Consider the following 24,214-nt stretch of genomic DNA (forward strand, 5'->3'; position numbering starts at 1 on the left):
ATTCTTCATTGGTTGGAGCTTCATGGCATTAATGGTGGTTGGCAGGTTGGTGCGTTTCTCCATTTTCCTATCTTTTTAAAATCCAACCATTGAGCCTGTGACTTACTGGGAAGTGACTTCTCACCCCCTTCTCCCTACAGTTTTTTGGTAGAAGTTACTTACGGGTAAATTTTCTCCCCCAAACACCACCTGTAAGTAACTTCCCTATAAGTCACTTCCCACTTACCCAACTTACAAGCATCCAAACAGGCCCTAAGAGTAACATGGGCAGACTAATCTGATCAATGGTTTGGATGTCATACATGCATCACATGGTCCCCAAACTGGAGTCCACCCCTATATGTAAAATTTCCAATCTGAGAGAAACACACAAAATGCACAGCTTTCATCAAATCACCCAAGCATTGTTTGAATCTGGTAGGTACCACCTCATCTGAACCGGTTAGGTCCATAAAAGATACAGCTGTACAGACCTGCATCAGCTCAAAACGGCCTGATGCGGGGCGATATGACCCGGTTTCGGTGGTGACTGATATAGTACACAGGAACTGAGTTTCAATCCATCCACACACAAATATTAGTACAGTAGTAAGACATACAAAGGGATGGAAGGGAAGATCTTGAACTGCAAACCTGTTGAAAGAGGCTGTTATGGTTTTTGAGAGCCTTCAATTTTAGCTCCGGAGGTGAACGTGACCGGATTCAAGGGATCGTCCTTCACTGTCAGGCTCAGAATGTCCGGCCTCGAGTAGTGTCCAACCACATCGAAATCAAACTTCGCCCGTGCAATCTCTCCAAGATCTGCACATCATTTGGAATATCAATGCAGTGTTAAAGATCAGAACAAGAAAAAGGGTCAGGCTTGTATTTTGAGTAGGAGTGCAAATCCGGCGGGTTGGGTTGGGTTGGGTTTTAGGATCCAACTTTAGCCTGACCCAACCCAAGGTGCCCAAATTCCTCTATGCTCGGCCCAACCTAACCCAAATACATGTGATTGTTCCTGACCCAATCTAACCATACCTGAATCTGCTCAACCCAAACCCAACCCGACTGCAAATCAGATGGCATTTTCCAACCTGAACCCAACCCGAGTGAGGACATTGACAACCTAACCCAAAGTCAGGTTGGGTCAATCGGGTTCAGGTTGACCCGAACCCAAGTTGCAGTCCTAATTTTGAGGAATCATTGGTTCCTAATGCATTGAGCTGTCAATAGTGCATTTCTACTCTCATTTTGTAGTGGTGACACCCATGATTTGCTGATCCAAACCATTGATCTGATGGGAGCCCACCCATTGATGAGGGTGCCCAAAATCGCATGCCTTCAACCAGCATCTAAGAAATCAACAGTTGAGAAAAATTACAAAAATGGTCCGAAAAAGGGGAGTGTATGTTTCAGATCATCCAGTCTGGAATATATTTGGGTGTATCCCCCATCCCACTGTGGGTGTTATCATCATGCATTCATGAATGATCAGAACATCAGATCTGAAATGAGCCGATGGGGAAAATGATTCCTCATACCTCATGGAAATCCATACAATCACATCCACGCCATAGCATGCACTCATTTGCATGTGCATGCATGGGCGTCTATTTGTAATGTGTCTACAAGGTTTGCTAATTCAAGGAAAACATGTGCCAAATCAAGCTATCCATCAGGCACGCACCATAAAGAATCAAGTGGGCCACACATATACACAGAATGTGGATCACTGCTCAATTCTTCTTAGCCATCCATTACTTTTTTGCTTACACTGGCCTGCCCTGACCAGCCTCATTCTTGGGCCAGAGTACACAATGGGGCTTGCATGATGATAGCTTGGAACCCATTGATGTGTGCCACATTGGCACATAAGGGGGTATGTAGAATGGCTGGGTCACATGCCATCAGATCAGAAAACGTCATGGTTAAAAGACATGGGGACTCAAACCAACTCGTCCAGTCTGGAGTCAAGTTGGGACTCGCCCGGGTCTAGATAAATTGGTCAACTTGACTGAGTCAAGGGTTACTCAGGGTGTCAAGTGACTCAAACCATATTGTGTCTGACTGAGTCTTGAGTTGACTCAGACGAGTCAAATGGGACTTGTCCAAGTCCAACCATGGAACTTGTTCCCTCATTTTTGAACGAATCATGGGTGTACCCCCACATGCACATTATTTTTTCATATTTACCAAATAAGTATCATCTGAGCAGAATTGATTGCGAAGGAGGCAGTCATACCGAGATCAGCGGAGATGAGGGCCTCTCCTTCATGATTGGGTCCTGCCAAAATAGTTCCTGATGGTGAAATAATCACACTGCCTCCCGGGCACACAACAGAGTCTGGCGAGTATTCATCCTCCGGACCAATGAATACATAATCTGGTGCAGGTGGAAAGTCTTTCCTTCGGCAGAACTGATTCGCAGACAGAACAAAGCATCCACCCTCTAGGGCAATGTGGATCATCGATGGATGCCATGTGTCCGAGGGATCAGCCGTAGGTGCGCAATAGATCTCAATGCCTACAAAAGCACAGCAAGTCCTGTGAGTGATGCAGGGACTAAAAGTTAAGGGTGCATTTGGATGTACATTACATTTTCAATCCACCAGCAGTTGAAGAGGAAGCATGTAGGGAGAGAATGGTAAGGCCTGGAGCCTGGCCATGATTTAGAACTGATTGAGCCAGGCCTTTTGGCACTAGTAGTTACACCAAAGAAAGAAACTGATTCTCACTTTCGAATTTTGTTCTAGAAAACCCAACCCCATAGCCGTTCAAAAAATAAAAATAAAACAACCCCATAAAAATCTATTTCTTACTCAAGCTCCCAGCAAGGACCAACGAATATTTCATTGATTCATTCTTCCTTCAACTTTTATTTTCTAAATTACTTGAACATAAATGAAATGTAAAATTATTGAGTAGCCTAATTCCCTTCGAATGATGAATCCCCTTAAAAGGAATACTACAGAACTCATAAGAGATTTACTTGTCTATGTATCCTTCCATTCAATCTTTTAGATCCCTACACCTCAAAAAGTTATGCCATGATGTCCCCTAAAGCATACATGTGCCAGATAGGCTTCTATAACCATGCCATTGTTGTTCATTTGAACAGAATCTCTTTCTAAAAGAAATGTAATGGCTAATATCCATATATGTATCTTCTATTCATTTGTTGAGGAGCCCTGTCATGGATGGGCTATGCCTCAGAAATCACACAAAGGGCAGATGATCCCCTAGCTGCCTATTGAATGTCAATGGCCCCCTGGAATTCTCTCTTTTTTTCTTTTTTTCAAAACACTTGTAGACTTGTAGAAAGTCCTCCAATCAGTGGCTAGGAGTATCCAAATGGCATGATTAGTGAGTACGGCTCAATAGTGATAGGTTGCAGCAGAAAAAAAATTGGGATCTCATGCACATCCGCATGTACAGAACTAAATCATATTGAGGGCCTTATAACTAACTTAGATATAAACTATAATTGCACGAAGCATAAAGTGAAGTAGCAACAGGTTTGGGTGAGAGAGCGGGGAAGCATCTGTTTCAAAATGTTTTCAAGTAGGAAGTTAGAGCAGTTTCCCGAAACCAAAGCGTGTTTTGAAGTAGGAGCAACACCAACTTAGAAGGATCATGCAACTAAGATACAAACAATAATGCCAAGATCCACTTTCAAATAATAATAAATAACTAAAACTACAGCAAAAGCCTAGTGTCAAAAGGTTTACCTTTCCCATATACAGCTGTTCTTAAAAGAGGCATCCTATTCTCCCAGCAAATGACAGCACCTATCTTTCCAATTGGAGTCTCAAAGACGGGAATAGTCGATCCATCTCCAAAACCCCATACTATACGTTCCAATGCTGTCGGCATGATTTTGCGATGCTTCCCCATGTACTGGCCTTGAGAATTAAAGAAGAGAACCGTACAATAAAGTGTATAACCTGCCCTCTCTATCACGCCAATTACTAAATAAACTTTATGTTTTCCAGCAATGGCTGCCAAGCGATCAACTTCAGGACCTGCATGCATACATAGTGATAACATTGATTAAAGGTTCTGAATCCAAAGGATAACATTTCCCTTCCTATTAAATAAACTAGAAGCTCTTTTTTTTAAGACCAGAACTTTGCCCAAATAAACCAGAAGCTCGAAACAGTAAAACCATTCAATAAACACAAAAGGAAAATGAAAACCTGTTCTGGACACCATGCTTTTTTCAAAACAAGAAAGACCTCCTAATAATAATAATAATAATAAAAGATCAGAATTGCTGGATTGAAAGTTTATGATTGAGCAAGCTAAGGGCCTGTTTGGATTTGGGCAAAGTAGTGTCATGACTATCAATCTATGGCATGCTGTCAAGGTTAGGTGGTCATGGACATGTTGTTGGTGGCTAGTTGTTCTCTCCATTGTTTCCAACACCGTGTCATGGACAAGATAGATTGTGGCACATGTAGGGAAATTAAAGAGCGGTTAGAGGCACACTTACATGTGTACATTTGACACATGTGCCACATTTTTTAATGGTGAAGATTGATGGTGGCATATATGCACATGTGGGATGCTTAAACTTGGATGGTAGCACACGTGGCACATTGAAATACGTTGCACACGTGCACAGATAAATATGATCCTTATGTGCACCGAAACTATAAAGGGCCATTGACAAGTAGTTCCACCTGTCAACTAAAGACACCCAATCAATGGTCTAATGGTCACCCATCCATGACTACCTCTCCAAAAGTTCATTAGTTGCCGTGCACAAGCGGGTTGGTAAACCATGGACATGTAGGTTGACCATGACCAGTAGTTGGGATACAACTTTGCCCAAATCCAAACAGTCTCACAGATTACTATCAGTGACCCGTTTATGGAAGATAGCAACATAAAATGAAGGGGATGACCCCTACAGTCAGTTGCATGCACACCCCACTTGAAAACATCACATATATTCAAGTGCAAAATGGTTGAAAAAAGGGGTTGTAGGTGATTAGTTCTATAAAATGAATGCCAATAGGCTCCTAACTTTTCCGAGGGAATACAGCACTGCTCATCAGAGACTGAAGTTTCATGACACTTGGCACTCTTAAAAGTATTGAATCGGTCCATTCAAAAACAGGGGACATGTCTAGTAATCAAACACCAACCATTGTTTACCCGTGCAAACATCAAACATTGTCAGTTACAATTTTATTTTTATTTTATTATTATTATTTTTTTAAAGATGGGGGGGACATGTCTGTATCAGCACTGTTATGTGGTCAATACAGCCATAAAGGGCGCATTATGAAAGTTCTTTCACTTCTTTACTCATTGCAAACATAAAGGAAGCTTACAAAGTAATTTTAAACTCATCTAGGCCTATTTTATAGATCAAAACACAATAATAATAATAATAATAATAAAAAATAAATAAATAAAAAGAGCAAGATTCGGTAAACAAAAGTAGAGTGGACCATTTTGGAAAATATCAAAAGAAGGGGGAAAACCACACCACATTTTTTCCATCTTTTTTATCATATTTACAAGTAACTGGCCCTAACTATCAAATTATGCTTGATTTGTGTTTAATTAGGACCCACTTGGTCACGCAAGTCAGGTCTAAATCAGCCCAACTCCCCCAATCAGAAGTGACTTGGGGCATCAAACTAGATTAGGTCCCACCAAGTCCAAGCCGACTCGTCCAAGTTTTACCATGCAAAAGGCACAACCTCATGGAAGTAATATTTCAAAGAAATGACAACGATCTAATCTATAGAGCTCATGGAGATCCAAAATTTTCCCTTTTCCAATTTCCACTTGATTCATCTTGACTTCATCCACACTTTCATTTTAATTGAAAAATTTTTGGAAGTGGCCCGCTGTCTGATCTTGTACACCATCATGTCAAACAACATGAAGCCACTCACTGCACGGGCTGAGCAAAACCAAAATTTTGAATAGGCCCGAAATATTTCAAAATTCAGGCTTCAAACAGCACCAGCATAGGCTGTTGACAGCACTTACCATCTATCCCACGAGTCCTGGTGGAATACAGCAATCATTGGAAATACATATAGCCATATGTGGTTTTCAGGTATGAATAATGTACTTGCGCATTCACTAAGAGGATCTGTAGGAATGCAGGTCAGTATGTAACTAGCTGGCATTAATTTCCATGAATATCTACCATATATTGTGCTGCAACTTATCTTAGCATGGTTTCAACAAGTACCTAAATGAAATGCTTGAAAACCAGTCATTTATCAGCCAACAGATCTATTTGCTTCGAAAACCAAAACTGACCATCAATAAAATGGAAGAGGAATTATATAGGGTCATGTTAACCAGGAAAAGTACAGTTCATTAATGTGTAATAATGTGTACATGTGGAAGCACAGCTCAGTGACCGTACATTCATGAATGTGCATGAATCTCATAATTTCTCCAAACAGAAAGAGATTTTACCAGGCACATCAATGGCTGAAGCATGATACTTCCGGAACTCTTCTTTTCCCTTGGCTGAACGGCTACCAATTGTAACACCGAAGGTGCAGCCACGGGGATAACCACCAATAAATGCTTCTGGAAACAAAACCAACTGTGACCCATATGCAGCAGCATCTGCAACCAGTCTCTCTGCCTTATCTGTTCATAAGAACAACAACCAAACATAAATTACAGGTATTATACAATAGAAAAATCTTAACCTTCGTATGTCTTTTGAGGTCTTTTTGGGTAGGGGATCCTGCAAAATCAGGATCAACTCTAATCCTGTTTTTTTTTTTGGGCTCCATGCCCTCCGCATACAATTCAGCGTGCTAAACCAGAGCATTCCTTCACATAAACACAACGAGTGCCATTTTTAATTTTTCCTAAAACTTCATTAATTGCGTTTTTTTTTTTAAAAAAAATTATTTTGTCTGTGTGTGTGTGTGTGTGTGTGTGTGTGGAGGAAAGCACTGCTTTATTGTGGTAAATCCTACATGAAAGGCATGGGACCTGACAAGATCAAGATTAGACTAAATCCCGATTACACTGGTTCTCCTACCCAAGCAGACCCTTAACATCTCCTGAAGTTTTACTGAAAAGTTACACCATTTTTCTAAAAGTTTTCCGAACATTTCCCTAAGACTGCAATTTTTTTATGCAATATCTACAATATTTCCTGATATTTATGTTCACAACCCCAAGTGTAGGGTCGCGATGTAGTAATAATCTCGGTGAGACTAAGGTCGAATCCACAGGGACTAATCTCGTGAGTATTCTGAAAGCAACTAGAAGAAGAACTAAAAAAAGATGAAAAGCTAAGTCTGGAAGTATAGAGAGTAATTGTGAGAGATTTAATGAAAAACTTAAGAAATTCAAAGGTGGGAAACTAGGGTTTCCAAGGATTCACTTGTAAAGATCAGGGAGATCTATGCTTGATCCAATGACGCAACTGGAATCAGAGTCTCATCTTATCCAATTGGAAGATATCTCAGTAAAACCAAATCTAAACTTCCTTTGACCTAATTTTCAATGGATGAGAAGTATGAGAACTGAAAGTGATTCCATCACAAAACCATGCCCATGAGACAAGACAAACGACAGGATTTACCAATCCCACAACCAATCATAAGAGAATCATGAAGATTAGAAGGATTCCATCACCCAACCATGCCCATGAGACGATGGTGAACAACGAGATTTCCTAATTTCACAATCTCAATACGTGAAACGAACATATTCAAAGCTATCGCAGATCTATTGTAATTTAAGTCACAACAAATCATTAAAAACTGAAAGTATTTCTTATAATCAAACTATAATCAAAGATAGTTCAACTTAAACATGAATCAAAGCAATAGAAAACATCTCATCACGCTACAAGCTTCACCTCTTAGCCCTAGCTAAGAGGTTTAGCCAACCATAGACATGATTGAACTAGAATCTCTTAAGAAAAGTATGAAAACAACTAAGGAAAGGCAAGAAAAACTCTTGGTGACGGCTTCTTCATGCTTTTGCTCCACTCCACAAACCCTATAAGATGCTTAAGAACATCCTAGGAAGTCCTATTTATACTTGTGGAACTCCAACTTTTGCACCTAGTTGGAAATCTCTAAAAATCACCTCAAATTTATGCAGTTTCCCAAAATAGGCTTTACTCTGCACAATTTCACAGAATGCCCCAGCGTTTCAGAATATGCTTCTTCGGGACACTTTCAGGAATATGTTTGTTTTCAGGACAATTTAAGGATTCTTTTTCTTCACTTCAAGTCTTCCATACTCTACATTCTTCACTTGATTTTCTTGGATCTTTGGCATGCGAATTCTTTATTCTTGGTCTCACAAGATCCATCCTTGGCTTTGGTGATTCTTGAGCTTTAAATTCATGCTTTTAGCATCCTTTTCAATCCAAGCTCTTAAATTCACCTTGTAACACAAACATGATTAAAATAGAATATTAAGCATTATCATGTTCATAAAACCAAGTAATAAATGGGGGATAATATGCAATATTTGACCCTCAACAATTTACATTCCCTAAGTGCAATATCAAGTGTAATGATAATATTGAAAACATTCAGAGAGCTTATAGACCCATCAGCGAAGGAATCGGCAATATCACTAAATTCCCGATTAATATGATTAAAACAAATCTCTCTAAAGTGACAAAGCAATTGTAAATCATTGAGAATGAAAGCAAGCTTCCATGGAGGACAAGCAATTGCATTTTGCATTTCTTAAGTTGCAGTTGCATTCCTTTAAAATCCATCTTGAAAGCAACGAAATTCAAAATTTGGAAATCTTTGTATTGGCACTCAGCAACTCCATGCCTTCCTTTTGATGTGCTCCTAGGTTATTTATTTTAAATAAAATATCTGTTATTCATTATAATTTATTTATTTTTTAAAATAGTAATCTAAATTAGGAGCCTAGTCCCTCGATATGAATGGCCAAATCACATCCATAACATCATATCCTTGTCCCAACTATTTGGGTTTGGCTAGAATGAATGGTGAGAAAAGAAAAGGAAAACACAATTTTGTATTCCACATCATTGAATTAATCACTGTTATTAGTGTCAACAGCATGCATCCAAACACCATATTCAACTAAAACACGATTTCAAAGGCAAATGCAAATACAAAAGCAACAAATCACAACATGAGCATGAAGATATTGGTAGCTGAACACCATGTGCTAAGTCTGGTATTTCATGTGCACGTGGTATACATGCACATTTATCCACACCATCCAAACTGCAAGGACCCTTATGTATGGATCATAATACAATAATAACAGTGATCGAACAATCCTGACCATCCAATTAATCTATATTAAATAGATCATTGAAAATAAAGCGGTCAGCAGTTCGAATTCAATAAACTAGTGTAAATTCTGGGCTATCCCCATACACAATGGGCCGGCAATTTGGATTGCATGGATCACACTTAAAAAGGTGCAGTGGACTATCACCATGGTCTAACACAATGTGCTAGCGAAGTATGATGATCCATAAATATGCACATACCCATCATGCATGTGCCATTGAGATCTCTCAAACTAATCCGTTGAAATCAGCAGCCCCACCTTAGATGGACTCGGATTGGGTAGTGACCCCTCCAGTACCGAGCTCGGTACTGGAAAAAACTCTTTGGGCCCCACCATGATGTATGTGTTTTATCCATGCCGTCCATTCAGTTTTTCAGATCATTTTAGGGCATGAGACCAAAAATGAAGCGGATCCAAGTCTCAAGTTGACCAAACCATAAGAAATCATGTTTTATCCATGCCGTCCATTCAGTTTTTCAGCTCATTTTTAGGCATTAAAAACTTATTTGGGGCCACAAAAGTTTTGGATCGAGCTGATGTTTGGGTTTTCCTTTCATCCAGGTCTGTGTGACCTGATCAACAGGTTGGATGGCAAATAAACATTACAGTGGGCCCTACGAAGTTTTTAATGGTTGGCGTTCAATCGCAACTTTTTTCCTGTGGTATGGTCCACCTGAGATTTAGATCTGCCTCTTCTTTTTTTTTTACTCATGCCCTAAAAATCAGCTGACAAAACGGATGGACGGCATGGATAAGTCACATACATCATGTTGGGGCCCACACAGCTTTCCCATCACCGACCAGTACCGAGCTCGATACTGGAGGGGTCACTACGAAAGCTGAGTCCACTTTAGATGGGCCGAAATCAGAAACACAAACCAGAAAAGATGATCCTAACCGTCTGATCGCTGAACATCCAGTGTATATTACTAAAACAGACAACAGCCAAAAGCTCCAATCTTTAAAGAAAAATCAGAGGCCCAATTCATCCATGAATCCAACTGTTGTGCTAGGCCGCCATCCAATTCAACAAGCAAATGGCCATTAATCAGACATCAGAACCATCCAATCAATCCATATTTCAGTATCATGCACCATCCACAACACGGCTCACTATATTGACGGTTCAGATGCAAGAATCGAACAAGTTAAGAAGAAGATCATGAAGGAATACCTAGAGTGGCTGGGGTGTCGTAGAAAACAGTGGACGCTTGCACGACAGTGACTCGAACCGTTTGAGCAGAGGAGTCCGAACCCATATTGACCTCAGAAAAAAGCGGGCCGTCGATCGGAGCCGAAGAAGGAACAGGAGCCATTGATTTTCTTGAAGCCAGAGATAGATGAACGGCGGATTCACTTGCCGTACTTCTTCCGGAAATGCTCTTTGACGAAACCGTTGCGGGCTTTGGTGCGAGCTTGCTGAGGGGCGACGTTAAAGCACGACGGGTGCGCACCGATGGAGAAGAGGGTGGCGCCGGCTAAGAAGGTCGCGATGGTCCTGGACAGCTTCCTTGGCGTCGAGGGATAGCATAGGAAGACCATCCGTTTATTGAAAGCTGGAGCCGCCCGAGTATTTAAATCCACTCTAGATGGATTTTGCTTCTTCTTGCTTTCGGATAATTGCAGATGAACGGCTGGCTTGGTACATTTCGGTGTTATTTTCGCAGGTAGAGAGATATTTTTCTGAGATCCAACCTGTTCATCAGGTATAGATCTTCATTTTAACCATTGAACCTAAAATTCATGATCATCTGAAACGAAGGTAGGCCACAAAATAGAAACATTGAGGATAGAACGTCCACCATCAGTTTTGCACCAGACGCGACTTGGTGTTTACATGCCATCCAATCCATTTATCTCATCTGACTTGATGTCACCCAAATCTCGCTGATAGACGATGATCTTGATAGTGTAGATTAGGGTTTTTATGTACCTCTTCCCGGGTTTAGGATGGCGGTGTAAATGGGGTTCTTTCGGTGGTTGCAAACTATGCGTGAGACTTGATGGTTGGATGGAATCCATCACGGAAGATATCACACATCTCGTCTCCGTTGGCGTGATCGGCGGACAGAATTTTTTTTTTTTTTTTTTTAAGGGTCTGTTTGGATGCTGCAGGTTCTTTTAAGTTGTAAGTGACTTACCTATAAGTGACTTACAGGTGAAAGTTACTTACAGGTAATCTCTTTAGATGTAAGTTGTAAGTCACTTACGGGTAAGTTACTTTTTCTATTTGGATAACCTGTATGTTACTTACAGGTAGAAAGCTATATATTCACATCGAGCATAGTTTAGATTGAGAAATCGTTCTAAAATGTTATAATCATATAAAAAAACATAGGATCAAATATGTTATTTTGTTAAGCCCATCAAGATGAATATTTGAGATAATTATTAAGCTAAACCAATCATCAAGTGAGCTATAAAAGTGGGCCCACAAATGCTAAAAATCTATAATATGGAGTAATAACTCAATTTAAGCATTGAGAATAAACTTAAAAATATTAATAGAAAATCTAATAATTAAATTACATTTCAACTGTGCAATCTGATGTAATTTCCAAGGGCCAGCGCATCATCAATCCCGCTCTATCATCAAAGTTTTTCTCATTCCCTAATGAGGAGTTTGATGCTCAGGTTCTAAGAGATTCACCAACACTGATGTAGATCATTAAATTACTTGCATTCTAATTGTGCAATCTAAGAGATTCACCAACACTGCGAGTACATCACAGGATCACCAACCACAAGCCATAGTGAGACCAACCAGATAAACGATCTACAGGATCACCAACCACAGGCCACAGTCCCTGACGGTTTCATGGGATGCTACATCATATGGTCTGTTCGGATTAGAGGCCCATGACACGTGTGAAAAAATACGCAGGTGCGTATAAGTGACTGTTTGGATGCCAGCGTGCCTTATAAAGTAACGTCAAACCACTCCCGTTTTCAAAGGAAACAAAAATGGTAGATGAAACCCTACCGTTTTAGGAGGAGAAGAGACGGAAGGCAGTAACGGCAGCGAGAGATTGCAGAGACAGAGAGAGATTTGGTGGGTTGGTGCATTTCTCCCTCTTCCCCTCTTTTTAAAAATCTGACCGTTGAGCCTGTAAGTGACTTACAGGGAAGTGACTTCCCACCCCCATCCCCCTGCAGTTTTTTGGTAGATTTGCCTGTAAGTGACTTACAGGTTGTAAGTTACTTACAGGTTATTTTTCTCCCCCAAACACCACCTGTAAGTGACTTCCCTGTAAGTCACTTCCCACTTACCCAACTTACAGGCATCCAAACAAGCCCTAAATTGTTTCCTCTTGATCCTCGGCAAGATTTTCTTTGAATTTTCTGTCTTGCCTCTGGTAATGGACCAACCTGGCGAGGGTTGGAGTCAGTGAGAGGGAGAGGCTAAAGGGGTTTATACCTGATTTTAGGTGAGTTAACCCTGCGTTCCGCTAATTCATGTAAATGGCCGCATGGGACTCATTTTTTGTCACCCTTTCTCAATAAAGGGTCAAATCTGGCCGCCATGCTGCAGGGATATATCTTCAACATTCAATATGTAAATTTAGATGAAATTCGACAGCTGAAATGGCCCAATTGACTATCCCAATTGGCAGGGCCATTTGTTTAAAAAACACAAAATTTTATTTCAAGGCTAAAGCGATTTGCACTTTATAAGTGCCGACTGGACGGCACGATTCGTTCATTTCTAGGTGTGGTCTGAATCTGTCATCCGCAATGTACCACAAGCCCAGTGAGTCCCATGACCTCCCATTCAGTTGGATTTTTTTGAGCTTCATTGGGCGATGCATAGCTCAAAAAGACAGTCGCCAAGTACAATTTGCATAGACCGGCTCTATGGCCTACGTTCGGCCCAATAAAACTAAAGGCTAGAGGAATGTCGCCTGGTGCCTCTCTTTTAATGGCATAATGATTTGAGGACCAGTAAGATAATTCAACTAAACCATCCCTCAGATCAAGCCTCCCAAGGCTACCATGAAATGCATGGAATTGACCGTGAAATGAAGGGAATTGACCGTGAGATGCATAGAAATGATCATGAAGTGAAGCCGAATTACCGGAATTGACCGTGAAATGCATGGAATTGACCGTGAAGTGAAATGAATTGACCATGAAGTGAATGGAATTGACCATGAAATGCATGCAAATGACCGTGAAGTGAAGCGGAATCGTCGGAATTGACTGTGAAATGCATGGAAATGACCATGAAGTGAAAGGAATTGATCGTGAAATGCACGGAATTGACCATGAAATGAAGGGAATTGACCGTGAAATGCATGAAAATGACCGTGAAGTGAAAGGAATTGACCGTGAAATGCACAGAATTGACCGTGAAATGAAGGGAATTGATCGTGAAATGCATGGAAATGACCGTGACGTGAAGCATGGAAATGACCATGAAGTGATGTGGAATCGCCGGAATTGACCGTGAAGTGCATGGAAATGACCGTGTAGTGAAAGGAATTGATCGTGAAATGAAGGGAATTGACTGTGAAATGCATGGAAATGAAAGTGAAGTGAAGCGGAATCGTCGGAATTGACCGTGAAATGCATGGAATTGACTGTGAAGTGAAAGGAATTTTACGGTGAAATGCATGGAATTGACTATGAAGTGAAGGGAATTGACCGTGAAATGCATGGAAATGACCATGAAGTGAAGCAGAATCGCTGGAATTGACCATGAAATGCATGGAAATGACCTTGAAGTGAAGGGAATTGACCGTGAAATGCATGGAATTGACCGTGAAGTGAAGGGAATTGACCGTGAAATGCATGGAAATGACCGTGAAGTGAAGCGGAATCGCCGGAATTGACCGTGAAATGCATGGAAATGACCATGAAGTGAAAGGAATTGACCATGAAATGCACGGAATTGACCGTGAAGTGAAGGGAATTGACCGTGAAATGCATGGAAATGACCATGAAGTGAAGCAGAATCGCTGGAATTGACCATGAAATGCATGGAAATGACCTTGAAGTGAAAGGAATTGACCGTGAAATGCACAGAATTGACCGTGAAGTGAAGGGAATTGACCGTGAAATGCATGGAAATGACCGTGAAGTGAAGCGGAATCGCCGGAATTGACCGTGAAATGCATGGAAATGACTATGAAGTGAAAGGAATTGACCATGAAATGCACAGAATTGACTGTGAAATGAAGGGAATTGACCATGAAATGCATGGAAATGACTGTAAAGTGAAGCGGAATCGCTGGAATTGATCGTGAAATGCATGGAATCGACTGTAAAGTGAAAGGAATTGACCGTGAAATGCACAGAATTGAACGTGAAGTGAAGGGAATTGACCTTGAAATGCATGGAAATGACCGTGAAGTGAAGCGAAATCGCCAGAATTGACCGTGAAATGCATGGAAATGACCATGAAGTGAAAGGAAATGACCGTGAAATGAAGGCAATTTACCGTGTAATGCATGGAAATGACCGTGAAGTGAAGCGGAATTACTGGAATTGATGGTGAAATGCATGGAATTGACCATGCTAATTCAGATGTTGTTTCATTTCCTCAATGATGAAAATATTTACTCTCAACCATATTGATCTGTTAGTGCACATTGGGGTGCATTTCTCCAAAACTCATTCATGAAAGAGAAGAATCTACTCCAAGTAAAAGGTCTGGTTGTAGGCCTCATAATCACTGGGCCAGACTCATCCAACAATTATGATTGTCGTAGCCCTAGTTGATTAATGGTAGTAGTTTATCTGGAGTTGCTCAACAAAACTGATTCGGTCCTGCCGGCTCTGGCCATTTACTGTCTTCCTGGTCGCCCATATTAGGCCATAACACAGTTATATCCCTCGTGTTGGAATTGGTCATTCTTAATTTAGCAATTGAAAATTGCCAAGTTCACTGATTTCGTGAATTGATTACCCAGCGTAGCCATAAAAAATTCCTTGACTTCCCAACTTCATGAATTGGGGAGTTTCTTTTTAATTACCAAATTCAAGATTTGTGCCCATTTTTTTAATTGGGAAGTAATAACTAGTAAATTTAGCATTCCAAGTAAATCAAACACATTAATTACACAATCAATGAATTTGGTTAAGGGCTCATCCAAACACCCCGTGAATACCAACTGAGGAAAAGAATATTGCCTCATGAGGATCCGATAGCACAGTATCATCCATTTCCTGATATTCACCAACATGTTCCTCTGAATCCTCTTCATCAGTATTGACCTCCATATTTGATTCATCAAGACCAGCTGCAGAAGCCTCCTCCTTAGGCATTGTATTTTCATTTTCTAGATTGGAAGCATCCTGCATTTTAGGTTTGGCAGATTCATTTACTATAGGAGGTTCATCAATAAACTATGATCGCTTTGGTGTCTCTTTGTCACTCTCTTTAGCAAGGAAAAAACGTGAGAAATTTCCTACTGTACGACCCATTTATTGCCCATTCCACAAGATACAAAATCAACTTGAAAATTGCAATGTAGGTTGAGTCATTGCAAAACCTGGCCTAGTTATGTATGTCATCTACATTTTATTCCAAATTATCATTGAAAAGGCATGAGTGTGTGTGAAAAAAAGCAAAATAAAAAAACAAAACGAAAAAAAAAAAATGAGGGGGGGGGGTTGATCAGCTTAGGGTACCTATGGCTACGGTTATAATCCATAGCCATAAGGGTCCGCCAAATCTGCGTGGCCTTTGGCCCTACATTGCAAAATACAAAGAACACGTTCTTAAGTCCAAAGATGTCATTCCAGGTTTAGAATAAAAAGACAACTCAGGAAAGGAATTGTGCAAAGAATGGGGATGAAAGGATCTAGTATAAATGAAATCAAACCGTGAAGAAAGCATAGTTTTTCACTCTCATCATCAAAGCTTCTATCTAAATACACAAACAAGTTGTTTTTCATACGCACATCAAAAGATACTATTAAGAATCAATAGATGAGCATTCGGCCCGTCTCCCCTTCAGAACCATCTGGCAGCAAATAGGCCTTTCTGTCTTTTTCTCTTCTAGGAAACCTCTTCTGGGAAATAACTTCTACCATTTCACGGCAAATTATGTAACAAAGAAAAGACTGAATTAATTTAACCACCACAAGATGAAAAGGATACAAAAAGCTTTAATAATATGGAGAATGCAACCAATGGCACATGGTAGTATCTGGAAGTATGGGACATTCCATAAAAGTTTAGTAATAGACTAGCATCTTCTCCCCAGAGGAACACAAATTGCACACATTTTTGCTCACAAGTTTCACCCTTCATTTAGTAAGCAAGGCTGACATGACCCGTTGGTGGAATGCACGGAATTGATCGTGAAGTGAAGGGAATTGACTGTGAAATGCATGGAATTGATAGTCAAGTGAAGGGAATTGACTGTGAAATGCATGGAAATGACCGTGAAGTGAAGCGGAATCGCCATAATTGACCATGAAATGCATGGAATTGACCGTGAAGTGAAAGGAATTGACCGTGAAATGCATGGAAATGACCGTGAAGTGAAGAGGAATCGCTGTAATTGACCATGAAATGCATGGAATTGACCATGAAGTGAAAGGAATTGACCGTGAAATGCATGGAAATGAACGTGAAGTGAAGCGGAATCGCTGTAATTGACCGTGAAATGCATGGAATTGACCATGAACTGAAAGGAATTGACCATGAAATGCACGGAATAGACCGTGAAGTGAAGGGAATTGACCGTGAAATGCATGGAAATGATTGTGAAGGGAAGCGAAATTATGGGAATTGACCGTGAAATGCATGGAAATGACCATGAAATGCATGGAAATGACCGTGAAGTGAAGCGGAATTGCTGGAATTGATGGTGAAATGCATGGAATTGACCGTGAAATGAAGGGAATTGACCATGAAATGCATGGAAATGACCGTGAAGTGAAGTGGAATCACCGGAATTGACCATGAAGTGAAGGAAATTGACCGTGAAATGCATGGAAATGACCGTGAAGTGAAGTAGAATCACCAGAATTGACCGTGAAATGCATGAAATTGACCATGAAGTGAAAGGAATTGACCATGAAATGCACAGAATAGACCGTGAAGTGAAGGGAATTGACCGTGAAATGCATGGAAATGACCATGAAGTGAAGGGGAATCGCCGTAATTGACCGTGAAATGTAGGAAATGACCGTGAAGTGAAGGGAATTGACCATGAAATGCATGGAAATGACAGCGAAGTGAAGCAGAATTGCCGGAATTGACCGTGAAATGCATGAAATCGACCCTGAAGTGAAAGGAATTGACCGTGAAATGCACGGAATAGACCATGAAGTGAAGGGAATTGACCGTGAAATCCATGGAAATGACCGTGAAGTGAAGGGAATTGACCGTGAAATGCATTGAATTGATCGTGAAGTGAAGGGGAATCGCCGGAATTGACCATGAAATCCATGGAAATGACCGTGAAGTGAAGGGAATTGACCGTGAAATGCATGGAAATGACCGTGAAATGAAATGGAATCGTTGGAATTGATCATGAAAGATAACCCAATATAGTTTTAATCAGCCCTCTTGCAATCAACCCATCCCTCGGATCAATCCTCCTGAGGCTATCATGATTAGAGAAAGAAATCGGACTGAACTACATAGACTTGGAAATTTTTTGCACTCTAGGATTACTGTAAACCTTGTACAATCTACTCCAACCGGGCTTGGGCAGCGATTCGGTTTATGCTTTCAGATCTGCTCGGTTTATGCTTACCGCTTATAAGTTAACACTAGTTTGTTATGCTGTTCACAGAAAAATATCATTTGTACCTATATGGGACCAAAGACCATGTCATTCAAAGTGTGTTTAAATTGAAAATGCTTGCTTTTGCCACTGTATAAAATTTGCATCTTGATTTGGTCACATGGGCACCATGAAAACATCTTAAAGAGTAAAGAGAGAAGTGAATAAAGTTCATTTCAGACGAATTCCAAATACCAATCTAATTTTATTAAATTATTTCCTTAATTACTCTTTCGGAGTGAAGGGAATTGACTGTGAAATGCACGGAATTGACCATGAAGTGAAGGGACTTGACCGTCAAGTGAATGTATTCAATTACTCTCACAATTTCAAAGAAAGCAACAAATGTATTCATTATACAATATTCACAGTCGTATTACAAAAAATGAACTTCAAATTACATTATTCCAGAGGTATTGGAAATTTACAACTTCGACGATTATGCCCTATTTGTTTGCAACGTCTGCATATTTTTGTTGTTCGTTCCTCTTCACGGGAAAGGATCGGTGCCTTCTTCGGTCTTCCAGCTGACCTCATCTGTAGTGGGGGCTTGATACTCGAACAATACTCTTTTGAATCCAGAAGAAATTTTTCATTGACTCTTATCCCGTACTGGGTACACGGAATTTTCATACGTGATCTAGTAATTCCTCGCCATGTACAACGGGAAGCAATACGAATAATGAGGAAGATTATAGTTTATACATGCTGAAAGAACATGAAAACAAGGCAATCCATTTACTTCAAACTCGCGACATGTACATGAATGGTCATTGAGCTTGACGGTATCATTGTAGTCTCTCACAATATAGTATTCATCCCAGGAAATTGCGTGGCAATGAACATCTTGTGCCTTCGGTATGAGATCCTTTAATTGTTTCTTAGCCCACGATGTCAACGGCCCAACGAATAATGATGCTGATTCTCTTCTTTTATAAAACATCTCTTGAATTTTCATTCTAACTGTCTCTATTAGCATAATCACCGGATATTCTCGTGCTTCTTTGAATAGAGCATTCACACACTTAGCTATGTTTATAGTGACCAAATTGAATCTTTTTCCTAGAAAGTGTGAAGATGCCCACTTTTTATAACCTATTTCCCTCAACCATTCATGTACTAGGGGTTTGCAAGTTCAATATAATGCATAAACTTTTCGAACTCAGCCTCCTACAAGTCTTTACAGCTTGCCAGAAGTAGATTTCTAACGCCTTGTCTTTTAATGTGTCTACCAAGTTTCAGTATATATGGTACGTGAAGTACTTATGGATTGCTACTTGGAAGACCTGGGGAACTTCTTTCATTAGACCTTTATGTCGGTCTGATATAATCACAAGACCAGGTAGATCCTCTAACGAATCGCTGAGGTATGTAAGGAACCAGTTCCAACTGCTACTGTTCTCTGATTCTTCGATACTAAAAGCGACTGGAAAGATATGATTGTCGCCATCCAAATCCATAGCAACGAACAGAACACCCTTGTACTTACTTTTTAGATGTGTCCCGTCAACGGCCAAGACCCTTTACAGAGATGTTTGAAAACTTCTAACACACTGTCCGAGTGCAATAAAACATCTCTTAAACCTCATCGTCTGTTGATTCACAAGCAGGGCAGTCACTATCCCCGGGTTCGCCATCCTCAACTCATGTAAGTACATCAAGAGTTCTTTATAAGAGTCTTCATAAGACCCCATTACGCGATCGATTGCAATCTCTTTAGCTTTTCATGCCTTCCTATAGCTAATAAGAATATTATACTTCTCTTATATTATAAATATAATGTCCTTCAACCTTAACCACAGGCGTTGCTCAATGCCATTGACAACTAGTTCACTAGCCAGCTGACTGCTTGCTTGCCGATGATTGTTCTTCATACATGACATTCCACATATATATATGGACCTGTAAGTCTTAATTTTAAATATCCTCACATCATTCACCCTAGATGCATGTAGCCTCCATTCACACTTATCTTTCATACACGCCACGGTGAATTTCTTGGATGCGGAATACATGACCTTGTATTGAAAGTTGTTGCGAATGGAAAATTGGCTCACAACATACTTACACCGGCTCTTGTCCTTATATGTTTGGCCAACGACTATATCAATCGGGTCATCAAGTGGATATGAATACAGTGACAAGTCTGCATTAGTGAAACCAGCATCCTCGAAAAGTACAACGGGAAGCCTAATGGTGAAGTCCGATGTTCGAGCCTGTTCAGGCAATGGAATGTCGCTTCAACTTACGTTTCTGGCGTTGGATGTTGAGGGCAAGTAATTCTTGTAAATGAAGGTGATGTCGTATATTCACTTCTGAGATTCACGTTAGCCGATGACCTCACCGGACTTATCATGAAGTTTAATGTCTGAGCCGGTTCGGGTATTGGAGTGTTGCTTAGAGGAACCTGTGAACGTGATGTCATATATTCATATTTTCATCCATGTTCCTCACTCAAACTTACAACAGCTAGGGCGTCATGTTTGAATGCACTGTAAGCCACCGGGTCTTTGAGTACTACCTCATTAACGCGCTGCGTTGTCTCGATGAATAGAGGGATGTAGTGATCCGGATGTTTCAGCTGTGCTGCCAGGAACATTCTCAAATCTTCATCGTCTTCAATTATAGCTAGAGGGACCGATTCGTTTGTGCAAGGGTACAGTACTTTCAACCTTATATCATAATGCTCAGGTCTAGTCTTCTCAACTCTGTGCATTTTCGATACAAGTTGTTTATATGTAGTGTCAACTCCCACGGTAATAGGTTTCGAGTAACCACCCTTGTACATGTATCGATTATTTTTACTAACTAACTCCCCACCATATGAGCATATGATTATTATCGAAGCCATTTTCTGAAAACAAACATAATAATATAACTCGTTTAGTATTCACATGTATAAGGTGGATTTAACCGAGTAGTAGGAAATCCACTATTGTACTATCTCAAATATGATCGACTTAACAGTCAGATTTTCAAAGTTCTCAAATATACCACTCAGTTCGCGATGATTTTCACTCACTTCACAGTCAATTTCACTCACTTCTAAGGCAACTCCCCATCACCTTGCATTGAATTTCACTCACTTCTCAGTCCTAAAGTGATTGAAAATGAGTGCAAAGTGAGTGCCTGTCTGATTTTTGGGCTCAACTGTAATTACCATGTAAATGGGTAACAATTATTCACCTAGGTAATTACCACATCTTTCCCAATGTAGTTGTGATAACTTACTTTTTTAACACTAAAATTGAGAAATTTACAAAATCAATGTGGGGCCTGCCATGATGTATGTGACATATCCACACCGCTCATTTGTTATGCTAGCTGAATTTAGGGCATGAGCAAAAAAATGGGGTAGATCCAAAGCTCAAATGGACCACACCATAGGAAATAGTGGGAATCGAACACCTACCATTAAAAGCTTTTTGGGGCCTTTAAAAGTTTTACATATAGCTAATATTTGTGTTTTCCCCTTATCCATGTCTATGTGACCCTATGAATGGGTTAGATGATGAAAACACCTCAATATGGGCCCAATTAAGGAAATAACTTTCAACGGTATAAGAATTAAGGTCATTATTTCCTTTCGTGTGAGCCATTTGAGTGTTGGATCAGCCTCATTTTTGGTCTGATACCTCAAAATATTATAATAAAATAGATGGACGATGTGGATATATCATATACATTATAGTGGGGTCCACATATTCAATTTCATGCATTTTTTGTGAAGGGAATTGACCATGAAATGATTGGAAATGACTGTGAAGTGAAGGGAATTGACTGTGAAATGCATTGAAATGGCCATGAAGTGAAGGGAATTGACCATGAAATGCATGGAATTGACTGTGAAGTGAAGGTGAATTGCTGAAATTGACTGTGAAATGCATGGAATTGACCATGAAATGAAGAGAATTGACTGTGAAGTGCATAGAATTGACCGTGAAATGAATGTCTTATTGGAAATTTGAATCGTAGTGGTAAGAAATTCACAATTTCAAAGAAAGCAACAAATGTATTCAATATATAACATTCACAATCGTATTACAAAAAAAATGCACTATAAATTCACAGTCTTATTACAAAAATGCACTACAATTTGACTGGTAAAATGTGTGAAATTGACCAAGTAGTGCATGAAGTTGACCGATCAATTGAGTATATTGACTGGGAACTAAGTGAAATTGACTATGAAACATCATCAAATTGACCGCGAACTTCTTCGATTTTATTGGATAGCCACGTAAAATTGACTTAGCAATGCATGAAATTGACCACTGGAAATTGACCACAAACTTCAAGGTAAACACTTAAGAATTTACCTAGAATTTAAAATGCAAGGTAATTGACCGCGAACTCCAATCACTCCCTAACACTCAGTGAAATCTGTGTTCTAGAAAAAGAATAAGAGTGCGTTGATGTGAAACATGTTCTTCGGAGAAAGGTCTTCAAGATTTCACGTTTATCAATGCATTATCATCCTCTCAGAAAAAGAATGCACTTAGGCTTGAGTAAAATGCAACATGGAAGATGTAATATGATAGTATGATGGAGATTATATGGATATTTAGTGAAGAAAATGGGTGAAAATAAGAAATAGGGATGATATAGGTGAGTTCGAACGTGTATTTGGGCGTAAAGGAGAGAATGGAGTGAAATTGATATAGCAGGGGCATTTTCGACCTTTGGCAAGTCGTCCATACAGCTGGGGCTTATTTTGGTGAGGTAAAAAGAAGTGGGTTTCAATGAGTACATGAACCATAAATGGGTCGTACAGTGGTAAATTTCTCATAGTTGAATGGGAATCCTTACGGAAGATATCACAAATCTTGTTTTGGTGGGCGTGATCCTCGGACAAATTTTTTTTAAAGTGTTTCCTCCTTGGTCCTAGGTAAGATTTTCTTTGAATTTTCTATATTGCCTTCGGCCATGGGCTAACTCGGTGAGGTCTGGAGGTCAGGGAGCTCCTGGCCCAAGCTTCTTGCCTTGCAGGTTCTACATTCTCATTTGTGGAAGAGGTCGACGAGATAACTCTCCTTCTACCAAGCTTTGCCTTTAGACAACCAGTTTAGGTCTCAAGACTTATCTCTTATGTTGGTTGCATTTTTCGTATGGTAGATTAGTTCGGTTTTATCCACAATAGTTGCCCCCCACTCGTGAGCTCGGCCTACACGTGCTCGGGAAGTCAGATCTTAAATTGGCCTGAAAGTGCGGGAATAAAAATTTGAATTTCGAGTAGCCTAGTCTTTTTTTGAATTTTGAATCGAGCCTGGGTTTTGCCGACGAAGGTGGGAGGTGAAAGACGGTGCTTGACGCTGAAGTAAAAAATGCATGATTACTGTTACAGGACGCAAGGGGACATGCATTAACGGTAGGTTGCTATTTGGATTTTGAATGAATTGTGGGTCGACAGCTGTCACTAGGGTGAACACATTTTTCTTAGGATGAATTCCATGCCGCCATGTGGAGCAGTGCATCTGTCGAAGTGTCACCTCGAGCTCCCACGTTGACTCGTGGTATTATGCTATAGTAAATGTGCTGCCAGGGGAGCCATGTAAATACCCTAATGCTCATTTCTATTCATTTGTTTGTTTTGTGAAGCACGAGCTCTGTCAACTAGTTTTTGCCTTCAGCGCGATCCGACAGCCTCCTCCCTTCAGTGCTTGTCTAAAGTCCTCATGTCGAAGCCTTTCCCGGTATACCAGAGACCATTCCCTTCTTCTCTTTCAGCTCCCTTCCCCTTTCTTTTATGTCTTCTAGTGAGGATTAAGGAGCGGCCACTATCTCCAGTCCCCTGTAAGAGGAGTTAGTGGGCAGTAACTTTGACTCCATGTCTACCCCGGCCACAGAATCTAGGCCTCAGGATCCCATCCTTCACTTGAGGCAGAACCACCATCAGGAATGGGGCCACGAACTAAGGAGGACTCCTCATGGCACCCTGAGTCGGCCTCCTCATCTTCTATAAATATGGCCCTTATGGCCAATATCTTCATGTGCAGGTTGAGGACAACCGACTTGTAGGCTCTTAGGTATGAGTATGTGATCCCCAACTTGGTGGGGCTATGACCTTCTTGAGGTAGAGAAGTCTTTAATTGACCTCCCATGGGGGAGGTCGCCTTAATTATATCCAATATTTTTTTCTTGCGATCTTCACTTACCTCTCCATTCTGTGGTGAGAGAGGTACTCCGGT

General features: G+C 40.4%; 1 protein-coding gene across 1 annotated transcript; it reads right to left on the reverse strand.

Moving 5' to 3' along the window:
* Positions 1 to 357: 357 nt before the first annotated feature.
* Positions 358 to 10,856, reverse strand: LOC131234868 (bifunctional nitrilase/nitrile hydratase NIT4B-like). The gene is made up of 5 exons (XM_058231853.1): positions 10,457 to 10,856; positions 6,433 to 6,612; positions 3,711 to 4,004; positions 2,225 to 2,506; positions 358 to 801 (listed from the first exon to the last, which is right to left on the reverse strand). Exons 1-5 carry the CDS (start codon positions 10,596 to 10,598, stop codon positions 650 to 652), a joined length of 1,050 nt encoding a protein of 349 aa, XP_058087836.1. The 5' UTR covers positions 10,599 to 10,856; the 3' UTR covers positions 358 to 649.
* Positions 10,857 to 24,214: the final 13,358 nt, after the last annotated feature.

The sequence above is a fragment of the Magnolia sinica genome, chromosome 19 (assembly GCF_029962835.1).
Source record: "Magnolia sinica isolate HGM2019 chromosome 19, MsV1, whole genome shotgun sequence".
Taxonomy (NCBI): domain Eukaryota; kingdom Viridiplantae; phylum Streptophyta; class Magnoliopsida; order Magnoliales; family Magnoliaceae; genus Magnolia; species Magnolia sinica.